Raw genomic sequence first — 25,835 nt, forward strand, 5'->3', positions numbered from 1 at the left:
AAGTTTTTATTATACTTACCACTGAGCCCTATTCTATCTACTTAAAAACGAGAGAAATCTCAATGTATCTTTCCTGGTAAAATATTTTATGAATATAAATATCGAGCATGGCGGACCTCGCGGCTCAGGCCCAAGCCACAGAAACCAAGATGAAGGAGGTGGTGGAGACTGTACATACCCACAACACAGATATCCAAGAACTGAGAGAGCAAATACGCACCCTGGAAGAATCCAACGAAGACCTTAATAACAGGACACGCCAGAACAATATCCGGGTAATGGGATTGCCAGAAACAGTCTCAATTGAGCTGCTCCCAGACTCTCTTACCTCGGTTTTCCAAAACCTCCTGCCCGAGGCCTCCGCAGCGGACCTTCTGATGGACCGCACTCACTGCGCCCTGAGAGCACTCAGCACAACTCCGCTATCCCACGAGATGTTATAACCTGCTCACATTTCATTAATTTACAAAGTTTTGTGTCATCTGCAAACACTAAAACATGGCTTTCAATGCCTATTTCTTTTTTTTTTTTTAATTCTTTATTTTGGTGTGCAATAAGGAAATAACATACAGGCTGGTAGCTCCACAACAGCGTCTACAAGCTTAACATGGTCAAACATTTGTATATAGTGTCATGGCATGTGGGACAATTGCACTTCATTATAGATATCAGTATAACACTCGAGTAATAAACATATTGATGCAAGCTCCGGTAATTGACATAAGGTGAAATTTGACTCGAAGTAAGGCGTTATTAGGAAAGAATTCAAACTTATAGGAATATCGGCCCAACGAATCTGCCTTAAAGTTAAAAAACAGGTAGTTACACATCTGCGTATCCAAGGCAAATGTGTTTGCCGTGAAGCTTGCTGATGTAGCATAATAAATTATAAACTTCGCAATTTAAATTTAAGGAAATTATTAAAAGCAAAGAAAAATACTCCAAAATAACCTTATGCTGTGTGCCTTGTTTATCAGATGGTTAATAACATGTTATTCATCACAGTGCATGTTGTAAAAGAGAGCTTAAGTGACGGCAAGTACAGGGTCTGAACAGAAAGGCTTAGTGCCTAAACATTTGCACATTGTTCTAGTTTACACAGGCTAATTCTGAGTATTGTCGATCGACTATAGCTTAATATTTATTAAAGGCAGCTGGAAGAGTTAGTTACTGGCTATAACAAGGTGGTTTTACCACTAGGAGGGAAGTATTATAGTACACGGTTATATTACCTGAGTGAAAGTAGAGGAGATAATCACTGTAAGTGATCTACAATAAGGGCTTAACAAAGCGAAATTAGCCACATCAAAACAGCTAGCACGTTGTATCAGGTTACACGCCGGCTATATAAGATCCCAAAATGCACATATAGCCTTTTACCAAGAAACTCATTTCATGTGGGGCCATCGACCCAAATTTACTTCCAAATATATTCCTTTTGATTTCCACTCCTGCTATACTACTAAAAAAGAGGGGTATCTGTTCTAATCAGTAAAGATGTTACATTCTCCCTAGTCAGGAAAATCAGCGATAAAAAAGAGAGGTATTTAATTCTGCAATGTTATGTCAACAATAACCTTTTCAATTTTATTAATGTATATAGCCCTAATGAAAACCAACTTGTATTTATGGATAATGTTTTTGCATTGGCTGGTGCCCATTCTTTCCGGGAGGTGATTATTGGAGGCGCCACCAATTTTTTACTGGATGCTGACTTAGACTCTTCCCAGCATAGAGACATACTGGCCCCCACATGGAAGCACAGAGAGGTTCAGTCCTCCCGCATCCGCCATAGCTTGATGTCCCACAATTTCATTGACCCATGGAGGCTGTCCCATCCACTAGAGAGGGATTACTCCTGTTACACGGCACCACACAGATGCTATTCTGGGATTGACAGATTCCTGATCCTCGCAACCTCCTTCCCACAGGTACAAGACACACAGATTGTCTTAATCAAGTGGTCAGACCACGCCCCAATCACATTGTTACTGAAAGAGCAATTTAACAACCGGGGCCAAGGTAGTTTAAATGAGCGCCTCCTCACAGGCCCAGCTATTGTGGCACAGGTAAAACAAGACCTACGCAATTACTTCCTGGAAAACAAAACACCTGACTCCTCAGCTGATACCATTTGGCTGTTGAACAAGGCGGTCATTAGAGGCAGTTTTATCAAACATGCCAGTTACGCTAAGAAAAAGCTCCTAGAAAAATATACAGCCATGCTCATGGAACTGACAACATTTACACACTCCAACAAACATAAACCAACCCCCTCTAGTCATTCCAGAATGTTACAACTACAGTCACAACTCCGAGACCTAGAATTCTCTAAGACAACCTATATTCTGAAAAAAATTAAACATAACTTCTTTGCTTCAGGCAATAGGGCGGGAGCCAAATTGGCAGTCCAACTTAAAAAGAGATCAGTCGCTTCCAGGATCGCCTACCTCGAAAACTCTCAAGGGGTTCGTATACTAGACCCTAACGGCATAGCAAACGAGTTTGCTACCTACTACGAATCCTTGTATAATCTAAGTAATGACCAGTCCACTGCTGTTCCCACCACTGACGCCATAGATGCCTTCCTTTCTGACTTGCACCTATCGACACTACTCCCAGAAGACATAACATACCTCACTAGGCCCTTCACTATAGAAGAAGTGTCAGCAATAATAACCTCACTCCCAGCCCATAAATCCTCAGGCCCAGACAGCCTCTCTAACGTGTACTATCGCACTTTTTGTCAAATACTCTCCCCACACCTCCTGGCTCTTTTCCAACACAGTGCAGCCCAGGGAACCCTACCTAAGGAAATGTTGTTGGCTCATATCTCAACATTACCCAAACCAGGTAAAAACTTTAGACCAATATCCCTGCTTAATTGTGACGCAAAAATATATGCGAAACTTCTTAGCAATCGGCTAGCTCCCCTCCTGCCAAATCTAATACACAATGACCAGACAGGATTTGTGAGGGGCCGACAGGGCTCAGACAATACCAGGAAGGTCTTGGACATCCTGGTGGAGATAGAGCAGCTGGGTGTCGGAGGCCTTTTCCTAGCACTCAATGCGGAGAAGGCCTTCAACAGACTGAATTGGCTACATATGAAATCAGTTCTCACCAAGTTTAATTTCCCCGAACAGGTTAGAACCCAAATTATGGCATTGTACACTGCCCCAGCCACTAGAGTTTCCTACAGTGGCTTTCTGTCCGACTCATTTCTGATCACTAATGGGACCCGGCAGGGCTGCCCTCTCCCCCCCCCCCCCCCCCCTGCTATACATTCTGTCCCTTGAACCCTTAGCACACAAAATATGGAATCACAGGCACATCCATGGGGTGCAGATAAAAGGACAGGCTTGCCGAATTGCCCTCTTTGCAGATTATATCTTTATAAACTCCCTTAATTCAGCTGTGCAAAAATGATGCTCAAAGGTGGAAAACTGCAAATCTCTCCTGGATGGGTAAAATTAATACCTTTAAAATAATGACCCTCCCGTGCCTGTTATGTCTTTCGCATACTGCCAATTACAATCCCAAGTTCATGGTGTAAGGTCCTACAGTCAGTTTGCAGTTCATTTATATGGGGTGGTAAGAGACCGAGATTATCACTTGCTCTATTGCAGAAATCTCCTGCTATGGGTGGGCCTACCAAACATAAGACTATATCTTCGAGCTTCCTTATTAGCCACGAGCATTGCTTTGCATGCCCCGAGTGGGCAGATACAATGGGTAGATCTGGAGGGGGCTTACTTTAGGAACCAATCCATGACTCACTATATGTGGACCCCCAATTCCCTTCGTAACCCAGAACAAAACTTGCTCCCCACTACACGACTAGACTTAAGAGTATGGCATGACTTCCTAACCAAGCTGGGTTACAGGGATAAGATTCATTCTAAGGCGCCGATAACGGTGATTAAAACCATATCCCCAGTGGGTTCCCTAGACAGTTGGAAAAAATTGGGTATCACACAGATATACCATTTACTAGAGGGACTTTCCACAACTTGAAGAAGGTTTGGGGCCTCACTGAGCGTGACACCTTTCTTTACCTACAGGTGCAAAGCATTATAATATCGCATGTTCACACAGGCGCCACCACTATGGCCGACCCTCCGCCCTTAAACCCCGACTTGTGTTGCAGAGGTGTCTAGCCGCTCCGACTAAACTAAAGGCCCTGTCCCTCTGTTATATAGCGGGACTAGAATTACAACCCGGAGGACCTTGTAGATCCCACTGGCAGAGGGATAGTGGAGGATTATTAACAGAGGCTAGATGGCTTTGGGCACTTAACCACTTGTCAAAGTGGACTAAATGTTATACCCATATTGAGGCGCATAGAAAACTCCTCTACCGTTGGTAAATGACTCCCCACAAACTAAACAAAATATATCCAGCGGTGCCCACGAAATGTTGGAGATGCATGGGGGAGGAGGGGACCTTGCTCCATGTGTGGTGGACCTGCACTTGGATATGTCCATTATGGACGGAAGTCCAGTCATTACTGGAGAAATAAGAAGTGTATGGGTTCGATGACTGTCTTTACTGTCTTCTACTGTTATTTGACAGTGACGTCCACTATTCCTGACACCAAATGGTGGCCCCTACTATACTTGCAACCCGTAATCTGATTGCAATGCACTGCAAATCCCTGGTGTGTCCATCCCTCACCAAGCTTAAGGACAATCTTCAACAGTATTATGTATATGAGCGTATGTCTCTAGACTCCTCGACCAAAACCAAGAAATTCCAGGCTCCATGGCTGTCCCTGACAAGCTCTAATGATGGCAGTTGTAGTACCCCCAGTTGACAGTTGCACCCAGTGTGCCATCTCCCATAGTCTCCCCAACCATCATTATAGCCAAAACACTCTAAACGAGGGACTGCTCTATGCCGCATCTTTACTCACAGGTAATGAAACATTTTCCTCTCGCTTGAGATACATAACAGGGCCACTTACAGACCGACAGGGGGACCACCCGGACCCTTCGGGGCCTTAGTACTACTACTGGACCTTGGACCGTTTTACCTCAGACCTAGATGTTCAAGATGTTCATTATGTTGATACGTGTTACTTTGTTTATATAATAACGCAATGTTCACATCACTATATCCCCTTGTACGATATATGGACGACTTCGGATGTACATGTGACTATGTTATCTGATATCTTGTTTCAACTGTAATCTTGTCCCACACTGTAACTACAACATGACTCTGCAATGTATGTGAATGTAAAACCTTCAATAAAACATAAATATATAAAAAAAAAAACAGCAATTCTGGAATAAGAATTTTGGACGTGTGAATATTATGTATTCGCTTACTTACAAATGTAAAATGTGCCGAATATCATAAAGCTTATGCTTGGCCAAAACTTTGGTTGGGGCTTTACATTGTTGTCTGTTTTTTTTTTGTTTTTTTTTTATATATAGGATTGTTCATAGCTATTGAAGAGTCACAGATAGAGTCAAACAAGTGATTACAATTCCCACAGACTAACACTATACCTTGTTAAATAAGTGAGCTGTTATGCTTTATAAAAAGGTTTGCTGATCATCATTAGGAAAGAAAACATAAGCCATTATGTAAAGAACATGTTGATAGAGACTGAACATACAACACACCAAAACGGAATTGATTGAAAATAGTGTTTACTCCTAATAGTCTATGCTTACAATTGTACTAAATATAAAGCTACAAAATATTTTGATATCATATTTATGAACCCAAAATAACGAAATGAGAATAGAAAAGCACAGGACGCAGCTTAAATAAGATGGAAGAGACTAGCCCATGATCCTATTTATCATTATATATGTTTAATATAATATAACATGATTTTATTTTTTTATTTTTTTTACAGTATTATTTGCAGCCTTGTGTGTTGTGTGGACATGAGCCTCCCTGTCCTGATGAAGATGCGGTGAGTAGACTTAACATATCAATTAAATTCACACATATACACATATATATACTGAACAAAATTATAAACACAACACTTGTTTTTGCCCCCATTTTTCATGAGCTGAACTCAAAGACCTAAGACTTTTTTCTATGTACACAAATGGCCTATTTCTCTCAAATATTCTCAAATCTGTCTAAACTTGTGTTAGTGAGCACTTCTCCTTTGCCAAGATGATCCATCCACCTCACAGTTCTGGCATATCAAGATGCTGATTAGACAGCATGATTATTGCAAAGGTGTGCCTTAGGTTGGCCACAATAAAAGGCCACTCTAAAATGGGCAGGTGTTTCCCCGGTTTTGGTAGAGTAACTATAAGCGCAGCCAAAATCTCTGGGAGTTGTGTGGAGTTAGTGTCCTAGAGTATCGTTCTTAGTAGGCATTCGAGAAGCCATCCAGCCCTGGGGCATTGGCTTGTGGCAATGATTTCACGAAGGATGACAATATCTCTATAGTAACTGGTTCTGTAAGACAGTGCTTTTGATCCTGACTTAGGGTAGGTAGAGTTATATTGACAAATTCCTCCCTTAGATGGCTGCGGAGTACCAGGAGCATTCTTGAAGTTAAAAACCAGCTTATTAGCTATCAACTCTTTACATATATCACTGGTTGCTTTGGACATAGGTAGTAGCTTTTAGTATTTTAAAATGGTAACCTGCTTTGTGCATATTCACTTAATTGAGGTGATGTCTGATGGTGTCACCTGGTGAAGTCTGCACTTTCCTAATGATAACAGTAGAGGGGAATATGACTGGGGATCTAAGAGAACTAGGTAGAGAAGGTAAGGGAAGAGGTAAGGGAATTGGACGCATGGCAGACTGAAGAGCTAGTGCACACTAGCCCATCTCCTAGCTGGTTGTGTGTGATGGCTCTCCCTGGCTATCCCTCTCTGACAGGCTTGGCATCAGGAGGCTTTCTGAGGACTCAGAGGTCGGGGCACAGACTGTGGACATGGCTCCCTCCCTTTCATGGGAGGCTTTCAGCATGTTCACATGAAAGGTTATGTGGATCCTTTCAACTGAACAGTATCCTACTAAGTAGGTAGTATTGCAGAGCTGCTCTACTACCCTGCAGGGTTCCTGCCAGGCAGTCTGCAGCTTGCTCTGCTCAGTGGATTTGAGGGCTGGCGCCCTTTTCCCTACATGGAATGTGTAGTTTCAAGAGTACGTTCATAGCACCGTTTCTGCCTTCCCTGAGTGACTTGCAGGTTCTCCTTGTCTATATCAGTCAGAATCTTGAGCCATTCACTAAATACTAATAACCAAAAAACAAACATGAGTCCTGCGCATCCTGTATAGGTGTGCACACCCATGTGCTACCACTATTTATTTGAGGACAAAGTTAAAACAGCAAACCTTTCGAGCAGCAGCATTAGCATTGAGAAAGGGCTGGTGCTCGAAACGTTTGCTGTTTTAACTTTGTCCTTAAATAAATTGTGGTAGCATCTGGTTGTGCAAACCTATACTTTTGTGGACTCGTGTTTGTTTTTTGGTTGTATATACACTGTTGGGACTTCAGTGTGGAGTATCTGCAGCAAAGGTCTAACTTGTTCTTTGTTTATATTTTGAATTTTGTAGGCATGTTTTGCCTCTACCTCACCCTATATATAGTGATCACTAAATACTAATACATAGGGGACAATCAGGGCCACCTCACTAGTCCAAGCTTCTTCCCAGTGTTTCTTGGAGTAGATCTATGGGCCCTCTTACCCGCCTCCCGTATAACAACTCAAACAAAGAGAACCAGGTGGACTCCTGCGGAACCTCCCCGTGTTCAAACAGGAGGTGTGGCAAAGGTGAGCGGCCACAAAAGCCCAACACAGTTACTTCAGTGTTCCATTGAACCTGGTGACCTGGGTCTCTTGATCAGATACAATCTGCTGAATAAATCCTACTTTGGCAAATATCCTGAGCAGAGCATCATAGATTGTCTTTGGCTGAACACTGGACAGTGCGACAGCTTCTGGGTACTGGGTGGCATCCAGGTCTACAACCATTACGATTTACTTCTTTCCAGTTCTACAGGGTCAGGTAATGGTCCCACTGTCAACCGCTAAAGGGCTCCCCTACTATGGGCATGGGTTGTAAAGTGTCACAGCACCCCACCCGTTGGCACACATCACATGTCCTACAAAAGTTACATTTGTCCCTCATTATCTCTGGCCATAAGAATGCTTGGGTCAGACGATGCCTGGTCCGGTGGTGTCCAAGGCGCCTGGACACAGGTATGTCATGCCCTATTTGTAATAGTTCCCGCCTAAAATTCTGGGGTACTATTAAATGTTGTCTTGGCACTCCCGTGACCCTCCGTCACTTGGTACAAAAGTCCCTTCTCCCACTCAAACCTGTCACTGCCCTACTCGGGTATGAGGCTAGTGTCAAATCTGCCTGAAATTCTTGGGCAAAGTCAGCTGAGGATGGCAATGTCTAGGTAGGGATTGTCCAGACAACATATGTGAAATTGTGTCTTATCTGGGTCCTATCCAAGTGGCGCTGGCGAGTGGTCACTGGTTAGGCTGTGGCCGCTGGCTCAGAAAGATGTGAGCAAGTGAGCCAGCCCAGGTCGTTTCCCAACAGCACTGCAGCTAGCAGGTTGCTCATGATTCCCACCTGTACCTCATGGGCTCCTTTAATTCAGTCTAGGTGAACTTGGGAAGTGGGTAGCAAGTGCACATTACCCCCTGCTATCCTCATGGCAATAGAGCACCCAATCTTGTTGGCGGGGGTAGGGCCATCTGCTCTTGGGGATCCAGGGATGGTGTGATTGCAGGAGGGGTGGTTTCTTGCTTGGGGACACTTGCTTGATACGTGCCCCAGGAGCCCAGGGGGCACTGGTTGGGGTACAACTGGGGTGCCTTTGGTAGTCATGGAGGGGGTGCCACTGGTCTCCAGAAGGTCCGCGGCCAGTCAAGTCTGCCAATGCATCCTTTACTTATCTGTGAGGATTGCGGCTTGTTCCACAGTCAGGTGCCGGAGGTCAGGGGCCGGTGGTATGAACCCACTGGTGGTGCATAATCAAAGAATTGTTCCAGAAGGATCAGCTGTGTTGCATTGGCCAGTTTGTTTACCTTACACTCCTGCATTCAGTTGTCTGTGCCCTGCTGCATTTCATGGGCCCATTCTGCATAGGACAAAACTTTAATCTGCACACCTCAGTGTTCCAGGCAATGGACTGGTTTGTCCATGTCTGACAAAAACATGGTTCTTGGTACCCCCACATGTTATATGTCCCTGGATAGCTCTTATCGGAGAATACACACCCAAGTTATAGTGTGTTGAATTTTTATTTTAATTTTTTTTCCTGAAAGCTTTTTTTTTTTTTTTTATTCTTTATTTTATTTGTGCTCAGAATAACATCAAGCTTGCAGGGCCACAACAGCCGTAACAAGCAGATTTATAACATATCGATTTACATATTGTGGCAGATCAAAAAGCACATTTTTATATATATATTGAACAAGAGATTGGCTCACCCTGTGACATCCATATACAATAGGAATCAAGCTATACTATAAGATTAACAGGCTATGGGACTTCAGACGTTTATATCAAATAGTAAGCGTGCTGTGAGTTTTAGACAACGAGCTTTGAAGTTTCACGTTTGGGTCTACAAGCTTGCGGCATTAAACATTTATTTCTGCAGAAGTAAGTGAATGTGGGCTTTCAAGGGTAGCAGAGTTGTGTCTGAACACCTCACTTCGACAGCATTCACTAAACTAAACAAACAGACAAGCAAGCAGCCACTGGAGCTGAGCGGGCTCCTGCAATATTAGATATTAATGTTGGGCATCATAACGTGGCTGGGGTGTATATCAGAGCATGGCAAGTGGCACACGAGAGGCTGTTGCACCCTGTTGAGTCTGTGGGGTTGTAAGAGTCTTTGTGCTTCACTGATTTGGTAGTCACAGGTACTCATCCATGTGTGGTGGAACTCCCCCTGCCAGGCTCGGTGGTGGTCTGATGAGTCCAGCGCTTGTTCTGTGTGTGGGTGTACATGGGAGTCCACTTGGCCGTTACTCGCTGAGTTCATCCCTCGCCTCCTGCTCCCGGCCCCGCCATGGGACAGCCGTTGTGGGCAATAAGTGTCTCTCTCTCCCAGACAGCATTGATCTGTAATTTCCAGCGGTTAGATTTTGGTTAAAGCCCTCCGGCATGGCAGGTGATGCAGCCGCGTCTCATAGAGGCTGCCTGGTGTAGGAGCAGGTGGCACAGGGCCGCGAACCGCCGCCATCTTGCGAGGGGAGCCTTGCGGGTTTCGTGCGCCTCGATCTCCATTCGATCCAGCTCTCTCCAGTGGGGACCGGGATGACCCCCCCGGTCCAAAGGGGGGGGGGGGAACGGGGCCGGCAAGCAAATCAGGCAGTCGGCGTGTGGTAGTAGGGAAGGGTGACGCGGCAGCGGCCGTCCACCTCGCTCCCCTCTCGAGTAGGCCGCAGCCCCCGAAGCTCCGTGCTTCCTCTTGGGGTCCGCTACCTCTCCCACAGCCGTGGGTATCTCGTGGGCTTGTTTTATATGCGGGAATCCGCGTTAAATGGCTTAAGAGGCCCGGTGTCTCCGGAGCCTCTCCTTCATGCGACCGGTTAGCATGGCGGTCCGGCCCCGCCCCCAGTGTGTTGAATTTTGACCAGATTGCAGACACTTTCCAATCCGACTTAGGGTTCCAGGCATGCGGCTGGTTTGTTTTGGGCTCACAAAACAGGATTCCAGGGGTGCCGGTACCCCACATGTTATATGTCCCTGGATGGCTCTTCACCGGGCGCCCATGCTTTCCAAAAAGCATCCTCGATTGGAGGTCTGGGGAGATCAAATGTTCACCAGATCACATTCTCAGAGAATTTCAGGGTATCTCCCGTTCAGGTACTCAATGCATAGGATGGAACCAGGCAATCTCCAGAGGTTCCCAATTTGGGCTGGGAGGCAGAATAAGTATCCAGGGGGTCTCCATATCCCCTTTCAATAGTGATAATAGCTCTTTTTGTCCATGTGATATTGGGATTCTGTGACAATGAGAATAGCATGAATTTATTGTGGAGGAAATCAGATGTGGAATGAGACTTTCTCAGCAGTTCTGGAGCATTTCTGTATCTGGGGTCACTTATAAATGTAGAAGGTACCATGCTGTCTATTTCAGATGAGAGATAAGTTGCAGAGCTAAGTTATATGAGATTTGAGATAGGTATGGGTATGAATTTGAGTATGAAGTGAAGCTGAAGGAGGAGGTTACAGAGAGCAGTCGTGAGGCATATTAAAGTCTCAAGGATGAGAGAAGAAGTGCTAGAAGAGAGGACGTGGGGAAGCCAGGATATAAAGTGTTTGAGAGGAATAGGCTGTGATGACCAAGGGTAGTGATAAGTGATGGCAATTCTTAAAGGAGTGGGTTTACATTGGCAGATAGTGTGAAATTCAAATTAGGTAAAAGATAGAGTACATTGGAGGAGAGAAGTCTATGAATCAGTCTTTTTTCCTCACCAGTCTTACTGTCAGTACTCTACTAGACTCCACTCCACACCTCTCTTTCACATTTCCTTTTCAGTCTTTATTCTCCCATATATTATGCTCTTAATTCTCACCTCAACTAGTCCTATCCTTTTCTGCCCCCTTTTTTTTTTTTCATGTTCAGAAACATTAATAAAATACCCCTAGGATCAGCATTTAACTTATAACCAAAAAAAGTTAGAGGCATATGTTACCATGCGTCTGTGTATATGCACGTAAGTCTCAGCTATAGAGAGCACTCAATAGCTGACATAACCCGTAAATTAAGCTTAGTCTAAGCACAACTAAATCACCCACCCAATGTGTTTAAACTAAATCTGGTATGGAATATATTTGGATGGACACACAGTCTGTTTTAGAAACACATAGATTGAAAAGTTAAAAGTTGAACTCGAACTTTTCTCAATGTCGGCTACTCTGCAACAGCTTTTGCTAATTCATAGAGCTACTTTACTGTATGTCATGTCTAGGATTACATTTTTTTTCCTGGCCATATCAATGGCAGCACAACAATGGATAGCTCCTCCCTATCCCTAATTTGACAGGAATATAATTAAAACAAAAGGTATAAGTAACCCTTCCTACCCCTCCCACCCTCAGTATTTTTGTTCTATCCCTAGGACAGACTTTCGAAGACTAGATCATTTTTCTTTTTGGCTTACTTGAAGATTGTTTCCTTCTACCTAAAGGGAGTTCATCCTCTCTTCCTTGGGAAGTCTTTAGTGCACGGCCCTGTGCAAATGTGATCTCCTGAAGATACACCTTTAGTGACTGGGGGTTTACTTGCTGTGCCCCTAGGGGTAGCAAGATTATGCAATCACCAAATTTCCTGCAGTGACCAAATGGTAGTAGGCTGGACAGGCACATACAGGGCATATATATATATATATATGGATAAACCCCTCCTACCCTTCATTGGTTTTATCTGAACAATAAGAGTTTCCTGCTAATTTTAATCTCAATCTTTCTATTCCTAGACATCTGAGTCAATATAGCTGATGGATTCACTTATTTCTAGGCCTCAGTGTCTTTAACTATAGCAGATGGATTCACTTTTTCTTATTTGCCTTTTAATATCTTATTTCTAGTCCTCCATGCCTTTTATTCCTAGGTCTCTGTTGTGCCATTTAATATATCAGAGAATATCTGAATGTACCTTTGTTATTATTCCTAGGCCTCCGTACTTTTTAATATAGCCACTGGATTCACTTATTCCTAAGTCTCAGTGCTTGCCGATATAGATGCTGTATTCACTAATTGCTAGGCCTGTGTCTTTTAATATGCATTTGCGCCCATTCGCCACTTTTTTCTAGACTTCTGTGACTTTTTATCCTTGTGCTTTTTCTTACGTCTTCGCTGCTATTCAACACTTTTATTGTCTTATTCTATGTCTCTATATTTGGTTTTAGCCATTCGAGGCTATTTGCCGCTGTATTAACTTATTTCTATGCATCTGTACTAGGTAATAGGCATTCACAGCTATTCGCTGCTTTGTTCCACTATCTCAGCCTTTCAACCTGTTTCAGTGCACTCGCGGCTATGCGCAGCTTTGTGTTCTGATTTCGGGGCATCTGTGCCTCTAGGGTCGTTTTCGCAGCGATTCGCCATTTAATTATAGGTTCCGAAAGTTTCTATACTTACTTTCACGGCCATTAAAATTTTTCCTTCGTCATTCGATCCCCGCGAATGTGCTGGCGCAAATCAAATGATCGCGCCATGCAGTTTACACGCATGCGTGAACTTCCAATTTGCGCAAGCGTATTCTGAAATGTTAGTCTGGTTGCGGTTGTTGCAGTGTTTTATTGACTCCCCCGTTTTAGGAACCAAAAGCAAAACATTTTCTTACAGGTTTTTACCTAAATTAATTAAGTAGATTTGTGTGCAGTTTTCATCTTATTTTGAAGACCATTTTTTGTTAAGTTCTTTTTTTTTTATTACATCTTTTTCTGTATCTATCAATCAATCTCTACTTTTTTTTTAGCAGAGATTTGTTTATCTAAGGATGGAATCTTATGCAGCTATGGATTGAGATCCTTCTGCTTCTGGAAAAGGGTCACACTCTAAGAGACATAGGCAAGCCATTCTATTTTCTCTGTCATTACCAAACAAAACCGTGCCTATTAAAAATTGGAATTCTTTGTGATGATAGCACTATGGGAAGAAAATCATCTGGGAAGACGGCCTAAAGGATCCTTTGTGAGGCATATGATAAAAGAGCCTTGTAAAAGTAAAGTCTCTGCACAGACTGTCTGAAAGTGGCTACAGGCCCATCTACCCCTGTGCCATATAGTAAACAATATCAAACAATATCAAACAGGAGGTACTTTAAGACATCATGGAAGCCATTACCTTTTGTGTCATTTTACCCCACTCCCTCTAGCATGTAAGCTCATTGAGCAGGGCCCTCAACCCCTCTGTTCCTGTGTGTCCAACTTGTCTGGTTACAACTACATGTCTGTTCGTCCACCCATTGTAAAGCGCTGCGGAATTTGACGGCGCTCTATAAATAATATAATAATAATAATAATAATTAAAGCTCGGATCTTCTAGACAATTCTCAGAATGAATCCACTGAGAAATCCTTGGAGGTGGATACATTCAGAGATATGGTATCATCCTCAGATGTTGATATTCAGCCTATTTCAGTATCTCCAGAATCAGCTCAAATGGACCATTTGATTTCCAGAGTCCGTAGGTCCTTATATTTTTAAGAATCTTCTAAGGTCGAGCCTTCTACTTCTAGCCTTTATTTCGGATGTCAGAAGGAACAGAGCATCTTTCCAGTTCCCGGTACCTTTAAGATCCTTATTTTGGAGGAATGGTTCTACACTGAGAAGTTTTCAATACAAGGGAACATCTTACATCTTTATTCATTGGGATTTCAGACGCTAGTACCAGGAACTCTACTCCTAAGTGGACGATGCAGTAGTTAGACTGGCTGAACATTTCACCCAGCCTATAAACAATGTGGGTTCTCTCTTAGACTCCATGGAGTATAGATGGTCTTGATCCTCTCTTAAAGCCTATGTCACAGCCCTTCATCCTGCTGTAAGCGCTTTCCTCAATCTCTAAGAATCTAAGATTGGTATGGATAATTTGCAGGACCTTATTACGGAGGTAATCTTACTTTTATCTGTTGACAATTAGCACGTTATTAAGCTGGAAATAGTCTTCAGCTCAGAAGTCTCCATAGGTTGTGTTACTCTAGCCAGAAATATGACTCTCTCTGTGTCTACTAGTCGAGCTCTTTGGCTCAGTATCTGGTCCACAGATGCATCCCTCTAGACCAGGTTGCCATGGAGACTAACAATTTTGTCCTGGCTCCTGGAATTTGTCAGCCCATTCCCTCCTCCTCCCGTCTCACGATCTCTGCCCACCGGGTAGGAAGTAAAGGGGCAGTGAAGGGAACTAAACTACTTCCTCCAGGCGCTGAGGCCCCGCAGGGGAATGACAAGCAGGCAGGGCACCAGATGTCTCTGCTCGCCGCCCGCACTCCCATTCCTTAGAGCCGCCCACCCACCTATTCCACCGAGCTACCCACCTGCCCATTCCACTGTACTGGTTCAGCACTCGGAGGAAGTAGTTCAGTTCCCTTCACTATCTCCCGGTGCATAGAGCTGCACAGGGATATAGACAGAAGGGAGAGTCTGGACCAGTGGCAGCCTGCTCCCATAAGCTGCATCCAGCCCCACTGTAACCTGCTGCTGCCCAGTCCGATTCAACCCCAGGAAAGCCATCTTCCTTCACCCACAAAGTAGGAAACAGGAGGGTGGCTAAAATATGTATTTATTTTTTTATGTGTGTGTGTGTATATCTGTCATGTGTGTATGACTGTATGTGTATTTGTCTGTGTGTATCTATAAATCTTTGTGTGTGTGTGTGTGTGTGTGTGTGTATTTATTTTAGTGTATCAAATAATATTAATAAAAAAATACTTTGTAAGTGTGTGAGAGAATGTGTGTGTCTGTTTGTCTGTCTGTCTGTCTGTGAGTGTGTGTACATATGTATGTGTGTGTGTTTGTTTGTGTGTCAGTCTGTTTATGTGTGTATCTGCCTGTGAGTGAGTATGTTTAGGTCACCAGCTCCCCTCCGATCGCATGGGAATGGTGTTTTTACTTACCTTTTTCCCAATGGTGTGCCAATCTCGCCATGGCTGGCACGCCTCCATAGCTGAGATTATCATTCTTGATGACCTCTACCAATACAATGCTTTCCTATAGGAAAGCATTGGGAAGCTATTGAACATGTGCGGCAAAATGCTACACCAGTCAGCAACTCCTTATAGAGAGGCATTAAATTAATGCATCCCTATGGGGAACGTTCAACACCTCCATGCAAAGTGTGGAGACGCTGAATGAAGGTGCTGTACATTGCAAATTTCTCTGAAAAGGCAGTGCTTACATTGAAAGGCCTGCAGGAACAGGCTATAGACACCAGAGCCATTACATTAAGCTACAATGGTTCTGGTGACTATAGTGTCCCTTGAAGAATTGTATTTTTGTTGTTGAAAAAAAATGGCTCCTAACTTTTTTTAGCTGGCTCCTAGATTCTAAGCAAAGTTGTCAAGCCCTGTCCTAGATGACTGGATCAAGAGAACGACAGAAGGCAGAAAGCTTGTGTACTTCAAGACCTAAGTTTCAGGAGACTCTTTCAATCCAAGGACTCTTATTCCATTCCTTCCAGGACCCAGGTATTTCACACCAGGAAGAGAGTATAGTAGATCTCAACTTTGAGAAGGGGTTATACTTCTGCCAGAGGAAGAGAAGAGGAAAATAGAGATGCTTTGTGAATTTCATGGCTTCTCTTAAATTAGAGGAACCTATTGTGAGACATTCTAAAACAGCTAGAATACAAAGATTCTATTTCTAACAGGAGGATGTAGATCTATTCTTGATCTACGTAAGTTTACAGGTCTCTTGAACATTCATCATAAAGACAGTATTCTTAACACATTGGACAATGTCTATAGATTTGCAGGGTGCTTATTTCCATGTACCCATTGTCCAACAAAACCAGAGATTTCTCAAATTGCAGTGGAAGAAGACTTTTATTTTTACATCTTCATGGTGCTGAAGTCATATTGCTCCCTCCAAGTTCAAGATATAGCTGGGAATACAGTTTGACACAGTCCAAGGCATGGTATAGCTCTCTTCAGAAAGTGCAGTATCAAGTAAGTAAAGGATGTTAACTGTCATATTACATCAGCATAGAGAGTTTTGATCCAGGTCCTCCACCCATAGGTCTAATAAGATGGGCACAAAGGAGGAGGTTAACTATCCTATAGAAATCATTTGGACAGTGATAACTATGAACCCCATCTACTGGAGCTGAGGAACTTTCTCCAAAATTAAATACGTTCAGGAAAGGGACATCCTTAACATCCAACACCTCTTCTGCGTAGGTTGCAAGAGCCAATATTAATTATCCTGACAGTTCCATATTGGTACCCAGTCCATGGTTTCCACTTCTGCTTATCTTCTTCTTCTCCATGGAATCTCCCAAAAACATTCTTCCCTCCTCCGTCCGTCCCAGTGCTACTTTCCTCATTCTGAAGGTTTGGATATTAAAAGAAGGGCTTAAGTACAAGGGTTTCTTGGCTGCAGTAATTGATACCATTCTGAAGGCCAGGGAAACCTATATCCTTGGTTAACTTTAAAGAGTTGGGATGCCTTTCTTCCTGGTCTATTTCTAACCAGGTGATCATTACAATACCTTCTACCGATGATGTTATAGAGTTAAATCCAGGACTCATCTAGGACTTAGCCACATCACCTCAGAGGTACATGTTTCAGCACTCTCTCTGATCTCTCTTTTCGTAAAGGGACTTTGATATGGAGGTATCTAAATATATGTTGCCTCAGTTAACCATTGCTTCCCTAGTTTTTAAGGGCTCAGAAATCTTCACTCCTTTTTTAACCATGAAACTCCAGCTCTTTTAATTTGCTTAATATTAGGTTAGCTCAATCGGTGACATTAACATTGGGCAGAAGGATATCGGATCTTCAAGCACTACTTTGCATTGAACACTTTGCTGTTTTTAACAAAATAGAAAAATCATCAAATGTTTCTTCCAGCTCTAAAAGCCTATTGATTGGAATGATGACTTTCCCCTCTTGTCCTAGATAGATGTCTTGGGATCTATTTCTATTTCTTGGAATCTATCAGTTTTTAATTTCCAATCGCCTTATAATGTGTGTGTGTCATCACTTTGCATTCATAATTTAGAAGCCTTGTGTATTTTTTTTTTCCCCATTGGTTATTGCTTGGGCATTACCATTTTTGTGCTGCCATGGATATGACCAGGAAAAAGGAAAATGTATTCCTTATTACCCTAAATTTATTTTCTGGTCATAGGCCATGGCAGTACAAATATCCCACCCTGGGATATTGCTGGAAAAATGACTGCGGATAGGAGGGGTTACTTATACCTTTTCTTTTAATTAGGTTCCTCTCTAATTAGGGACAGGGAGAAGCTACCTAGTGTTGTGCTGCTAGGGCCTATGACCAGAAAATGAAAAGTATGGTAAGTAGGAATACATTTTCCTTTTTATAGTGATGTTGCTTTGTTTTTTTATATATGTAGGCTAGATAAATATACATGTAATTTTGAGAGGATAATAAACAAAGCTTTCACATGCAGGCTGTTTTTTTTGTTTTGTTTTTCTTGCAGGGGAAAACTGAAGTCTGTGTTCCTGCATTTAATCGCAGACGTTATACACCAAGATTTAGACGCCCTTATTCGACTAATAGATATTATAGGCCAACGTATTGCAAACGGACCTGTTACTCAGTTACTTGGAAACCAAAGTGCTGCAAAAACCATTATGGAAAGGACTGCCATGGTGAGAAGTGTAAAGCTCCATATTTATACCTGCACAGTGCTCTAAACAGTAAATAGTTATTTACACAAAGGCAATAGACATTTCTCTCATTTTTAAACCTATTTTTTTCTATTTACAACTACTCTATGTTTTCTATATGAACCCCTTAAGGACCGCGGACGTACTAGGTACGTCCAACAAAAACTAGGTACGTACCTAGTACGTCTGCGGTATTCCTTGGTACTTACCCGATCGCCGCCGTTCCCCAGTTGTCGATTGGTGTTGCTCCCGGTCTGGGGGAACTGCCTGACAGCCTAGACAGTCCCCCCCTCGGCAAATTAGGCCCCTGCAGGCCATGTGATCGCTCTGAAAGAGCGGTCACATGGCCGCAATTGGCGTCCACTTCATTATATAATCTTCCAACAGCTAAATTTACACAACCAGAACTCAAATAATTTTTTGCTAAACTCAATCTTCCTTATATTAAACCTGAAAAACCTATATAACTAAATAAACCTATAACCACTAAAGTAATAAAAAAAGTAATTATGAACCTTAAGAATGGCAAGTCTCCCAGCCCTGATGGATATACCTCTATTTTTTATAAATCCTTCAAAATGAATTATTACTCCAATATTATGTGAACTTTTTAGTGAACTAACCCAATCTAAGAAATTGTTGTTTGACTTACTGGATGCTACAATCTCTCCCATTCTAAATCCTAGAAAGGACCCTAATTTTATAAGCAACTACCGCCCGATCTCTTTGATAAATCTAAATATAAAAATGTTCTCAAATTTTTTAACAGACAGACTTGGTCAGGTTATTCCTTCTTTAATCCTTAATGATCAATCTGGATATGTCAAAGCAAGATCGGGTGGTGACTGTCAAGGTCTTAACTGAGGTGGGAATCCAGTAGGCAGAGATTTGTGCTCACCCTTGCAGATATGCACAGTCCAAGGTTATAAACCACCAGGACTGTGCACGGGTGCTGTGCATGAAAGGTGCTCCATAGTATCAGCTTCTGGTACAGCTGGAGAGCAGTCAAGGTATTTGATGCAGGTGGTAAGTACTTCACATACCTCAGCAGGAGCTGAATTCATGGCTTGCAATGCCTTCTCAAACTGTAGTAAATGTTTATTATGGACTATAGTACCATTAGAAGCAAAGGCACAATCTGAAAGTAGGTCTTCTTTGTTCTGGCAGGAAGTAATGATGGTATCCATAGAAGTATTTACAGGATGAGGTGCCGATGTCTCAGGAACAGAAGGTGTAGACTTCTCAGGAGTACTGGGTTTGTTTTTTACCATAGTCTGGGTACCCTTTTGTGTTATGGAACGTGGACAGGGCTGGCAGCAACCTTGGCAGTTTCCAGGCTGTGTTGCCGGGATGACAGGACGGGTCCGTAAGGTACCCAATAGAAGAGCTTTCGGCCTAGGTGGACGAGTTGGGCAGAGAGAGATTATGTGCCCTCTTTCTCCACAATAAAAACACAGGCCATGGACTCTCCTACAGTCTCTTTCTTTAGGAGGCAACCTAGTTCAGATGAATCCAATCTCCATGGGTTCCTCACTGTCCCCTGGAGTTTCACGGCTTACTTGGGTACACTCAGGGTGACAAGGCCGGTCGCTGAAGGTGGGCTTGTACTGGAACAGGATGGAGTCATCTTTTTCTCTAGGTACCCGAGATCTGCGGGAACCTGGAGTAGGCTTGAGAGTAGCTTTCTTGGAGGTAAGGCACTGAGAGTCCATCGCAGTTATAAATGACTCCCAGTCGTCCAATACAGAACTTTTCTCCTGCAGCTGCTGGTATGCCCACGCCTTCAGCCGTCCGGAAAGCAGATTATTAGCAGAGCAGACTTTGACAAAGTCGTTGACGTAGGTCCTTGGTTTTAAAGCAAACAGGAGTTCGCAATCCATCTTGAACGTAGCGAAAGAGGAACGGGAACCGTCAAACCTGTCAGGCATTATTACAAAGGGTTCTGGGTATGCAGGTTCCAGGGTTGGGTGTACTGTTCCTTTAAATGCCAATACATCCTTCTGTACCTCCTGAACAGTCTGGAGCAGGTTGGTCACTTGCTGAGCAATGGAGATGTGCAGCTTGTATATCTCTGCAGACTCCATGTTCAGTTCATTATGTCAGGATCTTACCTTATAGAAAAACTTGGTCGGTGTGGTATAAATACTGCAAGGATATACCTCAGGGCTAAATCTCACAAACCCTATAAACCCTGGGATAAGTAAGTTGGTAAATAACCCATAACCACATAGTCTCATTCCATATAAAAACATGACCCCCTTCTTCCCAATTTGTAGAAGGGAGAAGGTGCAAGATCAATTCATCTCTCCCTCCAAGCGCTTGTCTCCTTTTTATTTATGAATTTATTTATTTTTTGATATATAAGTTATAACTTTACTATGTGAAATTCACTTAAGATGTTTGTAACATTAAGGTTTTAAGCCTTCTTTTCTGGGAGCTGAAAGGGACACTCCAGGCACCCAGACCATTTCTGCTCATTGGAGTGGTCTGGGTGCCAACTCCCACTACTCTTAACCCTGCAAGTGTAATTATTGCAGTTTTTTAAAAACTGCAATAATTACCTTGCAGGGTTAACTCCACCTCTAGTGGCTGTCTAGTAGACAGCCACTAGAGGGCACTTCCTCCTTCATAGCACAGATTATCTGTGCTAGAGCGTCGCTGGACGTCCTCACGCTATGTGAGGATCTCCAGTGTCGCTCATTTCCTCATAGGAAAGCATTGAAAATCTTTTTCAATGCTTTCCTATGGGGAGCGCTAATGCGCATGCGCGGCATTGCCGCACATGCGCATTAGGTCCTCGGGCCGGTGGGCGGGATCAGTCTCGCCCACCGGCCGACGGAGACAGTAGGAGGAGCGGCGCGGAGGAGGAGACAGCGATGAGGGACATCGTCGCTGCCTCAGATAAGTGACTGAAGGGGTTTTCACCCTTCAGTAACCTGGGATTGGTGGGTGGGAGGGAGAGGGTACCTCCAGTGCCAGGAAAACAGATTGTTTTCCTGGCACTGGAGTTTTCCTTTAAGAATTATAAAGAATAATTCTGTCTTATTATAATAATAATAATAATAAGAAGAAGAAGAAGAATCAATATCAATATCAAATATTCTACTGCACGAGTTATGTTACAATATTTATTGTAGATATTTCACTCTACACTTTGTGTGTACACAATAATTCTAAAATATTGTGGAAAGTCATATTGGTATACATATTGTGTAACCTGTCTCTTTTGTTTTATGGAATAAAAAAAATTAAACTGTATCGCAAAATTTGCAAAATTCAAGTAAATCAAATCCACTGGATCGTTCTGATCTATATTTCTACTAACATCTTCATAGAATACAATTAACTTAGTTTGGCATGATCTGTCTTTCATAAAACCATGTTGATTCCTGCTAATGATATTATTCAAAATTAATTCTTGAATATTATCCCTTAACAGCCCTGCAAATAATGTTTCTGTAGTTTCTGGCTTGAACTTTTGAACCCCTAAATATAAACATCTGCTTTTCAGCAGTCCTCTATTATGTTTCCTGAAAGAAAAGAATCCTGAAAGATTGAGAACAGTGATATGGATATTTCTGCACTAGGCTCCTTGTGGGTGCATATTATTGGGCCGTGACGGCACCCACCGGGCGCGCTCCCAAAAATGTCCTTGCATGCACCTCTGTGGCGACAGCTTCTGATAGTTCTATCAGTGCAGGCTGCTACACATTGGAGCCTTTTAAGGCTCCATCTTCTCAGCCCCTATTTCAGGTTGTGAATGATGACACATGCATGTTCGAGCATCATGTAATCCTATGGGCTAATCAGAGTCCTTTGTAGGCTATTTAAAATAGCTCATTTTCAGGGCACTATCGTGGTTTCCTATATGGATATCTGAGAGTGCATTATTTGTATTGATTCTAGTGTATTTTGACCCCGGCTTGTACTTTGACTGTTCTGAATTCCTTGATCTTTGGCTTGCTAACCATTTACTTACCCTCTGTTTCCCTGAACTTGGCTTGTTCTTTACTATTCATTTACGTTAAATCTTGCCATTCTAAGGTTCACTAATTTGTTTTAGAGTTTATAATTATATTTTATCTAGTTAACTTAAAGCACCACTATAGGCACCCAGACCACTTCAGCTCAATGAAGTGGTCTGGATGCCAGGTCCATCTAGGGTTAACCCTGCAGCTGTAAACATAGCAGTTTCAGAGAAACTGATATGTTTACATTAGGGTTAATCCAGCCGCTAGAGGCGCTTCTGCGCTTCTCACTGTGAAAATCACAGTGAGAAGACGCTGACGTCCATAGGAAAGCATTGAGTAATGCTTTCCTATGGAATGATTGAATTCGCACACGGCTCTTGCCGCGCATGCACTTTCAGCGCTGACGTTGGAAGAGGGAAGAGATTTCCCCAGCGCCGAGGCAGCCTGGCGCTGGAGAAAGGTAAGTGATTAACCCCTTCCTGCCACTTCAGCCTGGCAGGAGTGGGACCCTGAGGGTGGGGGGACCTAAAGACGCTATAGTGCCAGGAAAAATAGTTTGTTTTCCTGGCACTAAAGTGGTCCTTTAAGTTCTGCGCGTTGGGCATTTGTCTATCCTGGCATTATAATAGGGCCATGGACCCTGCAGGCTTAAGTCAACAAATGTTGAATTGTGAGGCAATGGTAGAGGAACTTGATCATTACATAGATCAGTTTGCTCAAGTGTTTGTTTGGTGTTCATAGTGCCCCGTCCATAAGTATCACTTTTAAGCATTTCCTGCTTTTCCATCTAATAGAGCTAAAATTGGGTACCTAATTAATCAACTATCTGGTAAAGCTCTAGCTTGGGCTAATCCATTATGGGAGAGCATGGGGACTATAGCCTGTGATTATAACAAATTTGTTAATGAAACATAGAAATATAGAATGTGACGGCAAATAACCCATTTAGTCTGCCCTATTTTTTAAATACTTTCATTAGTCCCTGGCCGTATCTTAAGTCTAGGATAGCCTTATGCCTATCCTATGCATGCTTAATTCCTTCACTGTGTTAATCTCTACCACCTTAGCTGGAAGGCTATTCTATGCACCCACTACCCTCTCAGTAAAGTAATACTTCCTGATATTATTTTTCAACCTTTGCCCCTCTAATTTAAGACTATGTACTCTTGTTGTGGTAGTTTTTCTTCTTTTAAATATAGTCTCCTTCTTTACTGTGTTGATTCCCTTTATGTATTTAAATGTTTTTGACATATCCCCCCTGTCTCGTCTTTCCTCCAAGCTATACATGTTAAGTTCCTTTAACCTTTCCTGGTAAGTTTTATCCTGCAATCCATGAACCAGTTTAGTAGCCGTTCTCTGAACTTTCTCCAAAGTATTAATATCCTTCTGGAGATATGGTCTCCAGTCAGTGGTGTATCCTGGTTTTGTGCTGCCCTAGGCAGGACAAAACTCAGGCGCCCCTCTCCCACCTCCCCCCCCCCCCGCGACACCCCCACCCAACCCTTCCCCCCCCGTCCCGCCTTCTAAATACACACACACACACACAAATTCACTGACAGATACGCATACACTAGCTAACAGACACACACACACAGTCAGACACACACACTCACTAGCAGACACACACACTCACTAGCAGACACACACACACACACACTCACTAACAGACACACACCTCACTAACAGACACACACACTCACTGTCAGACACACACACTCTCTGATATATAATATATTATAATATAATATATAATAAAATATATAATATAATGTAATATAATATATATAATATAATAATATAATAATATATAATTCAATATATATAATATAATAATATAATAATATATATAATATAATAATATATATAATATAATATATAATAAATATATATAATATATATAATATATATAATTAATTTAACCTACCCCCCAGCCTCCTTACCTTTGGGAATGCTGGGGGGGGGTTTCTCTATCTCCCTGGGGTCTAGTGGGGCTGCCGGTCGGGCTGCTGGGCTGGTTGCTGGGCGGGCGGCTGGCGAGGGAGCTCTTCCTCTGAGCTCTCTGCTCAGCTCCCTCGCGCGCCGCAGAGTGAGGCTGGGAGCCGGAATATGACGTCATATTCCGGCTCCCAGCCTCACTCTGCGGCGCGCGAGGGAGCTGAGCAGAGAGCTCAGAGGAAGAGCTCCCTCGCCAGCCGCCCGACCAGCCCATCAGCCCGACCGGCAGCCCAGTTAGCCGCAAGGCTAACAAGGCACTTGCCCTGGGCATTTGGGGGCGGCGTTTTTTGCCGCCCCCTGGAAAATGCCGCCCAAGGCAAATGCCTTGTTTGCCATGCGGCTAAAACGCCCCTGTCTCCAGTACTGCATACAATACTCCAAGTGAGTTCTCACCAGTGTTCTGTACAATGGCATGAGCACTTCCCTCTTTCTACTGCTAATACCTCTCCCTATACAACCAAGCATTTTGCTAGCATTTCCTGCTGCTCTATTACATTGTCTTCCTACTTTTAAGTCATCTGAAATTATTACCCCTCAATTCCTTTCCTCGGATGTTAAGGTTAGGACTTTACCAAATATTCTATGCTCTGCCCTTGGGTTTTTACGCCCAAGATGCATTCTCTTGCACTTATCCACATTAAATGTCAGTGGCCACAGCTCTCACCATTTTTCTAGTTTACCTAAATAATTTGCCATTTGGCTTATCCCTCCTGGAACATCAACCCTCTTACATATTTTTGTAACATCAGCAAAAAGACATACCTTACCGTCAAGACCTTCGGTAATATCACTAATAAAAATATTAAAGAAAATGGGTCCTAGTCAGTGCTGTATTTAGGATTTGGGCTGCCCCAGGCAGGACGGTGCTTGGGCATCCTCCCCCCCAATTTAAATGTTCACCACCCCTTTGACAGATGCTCACTCACTGACAGACGCATACACTCATTGACAGACACACACTCTCATATACACTGACAAACAATGACATACACACACACACTATTACTTGGACACACACTGACAGATGCACACACACTGACAGATGCGCGCACTCACTGACCCACACACACACACACATTCACTCACAGACACACATACACACTTACAGATACATACACACACACACACACTTACAGACACATACACATTTCTCCCAACACTTACAAATTATTATTTTTATTTTATTTTAAATGCACCCAGCTTCCCTGGGAGAGCTGGAGTGAATTGCTTAGCTGTCCAGTGGTGCTGCTGGTCGGGCAGGCAGGGGGCACACAGGCTGAGTTGGCGGCGTTTAGTGATGCCGGGAGCCGGTCTGTCATCATATTCCGGCTCCTGGCTTAATTTAGCGGCGCCGAGGGAGCTGAGCAGGAAGTGCTCAGGTAAGTATGCTCCCTCTCTGCCCGCTGCCCGCTGTCCACATTGGGGGGGGGGCTCAAAAGTGGCCAGCCGGCCAGCTCTTGAGCCCCCCAGGACGCGAGGCAAGCAAGGGATCTGCCTGGGCATTTGGGGTCCGGCATTTTTTGGCGCCCCTGCAAAGTCTCGC

The 25,835-nt window shown here is 43.2% G+C and overlaps 1 protein-coding gene across 1 annotated transcript in view; it reads left to right on the forward strand.

Moving 5' to 3' along the window:
* Window positions 1-25,835, forward strand: part of STAB1 (stabilin 1) — a 426,801-nt gene that overhangs the window by 297,957 nt on the left and 103,009 nt on the right. Inside the window, exons 54-55 of the mRNA XM_063426973.1 lie at window positions 5,873-5,932; window positions 18,137-18,308. Coding sequence (XP_063283043.1) covers window positions 5,873-5,932; window positions 18,137-18,308 — 232 coding nt within the window. The remainder of the gene's footprint in view (window positions 1-5,872; window positions 5,933-18,136; window positions 18,309-25,835) is intronic.

Source organism: Pelobates fuscus, chromosome 7, assembly GCF_036172605.1.
Source record: "Pelobates fuscus isolate aPelFus1 chromosome 7, aPelFus1.pri, whole genome shotgun sequence".
Classification (NCBI taxonomy): Eukaryota; Metazoa; Chordata; class Amphibia; order Anura; family Pelobatidae; genus Pelobates; species Pelobates fuscus.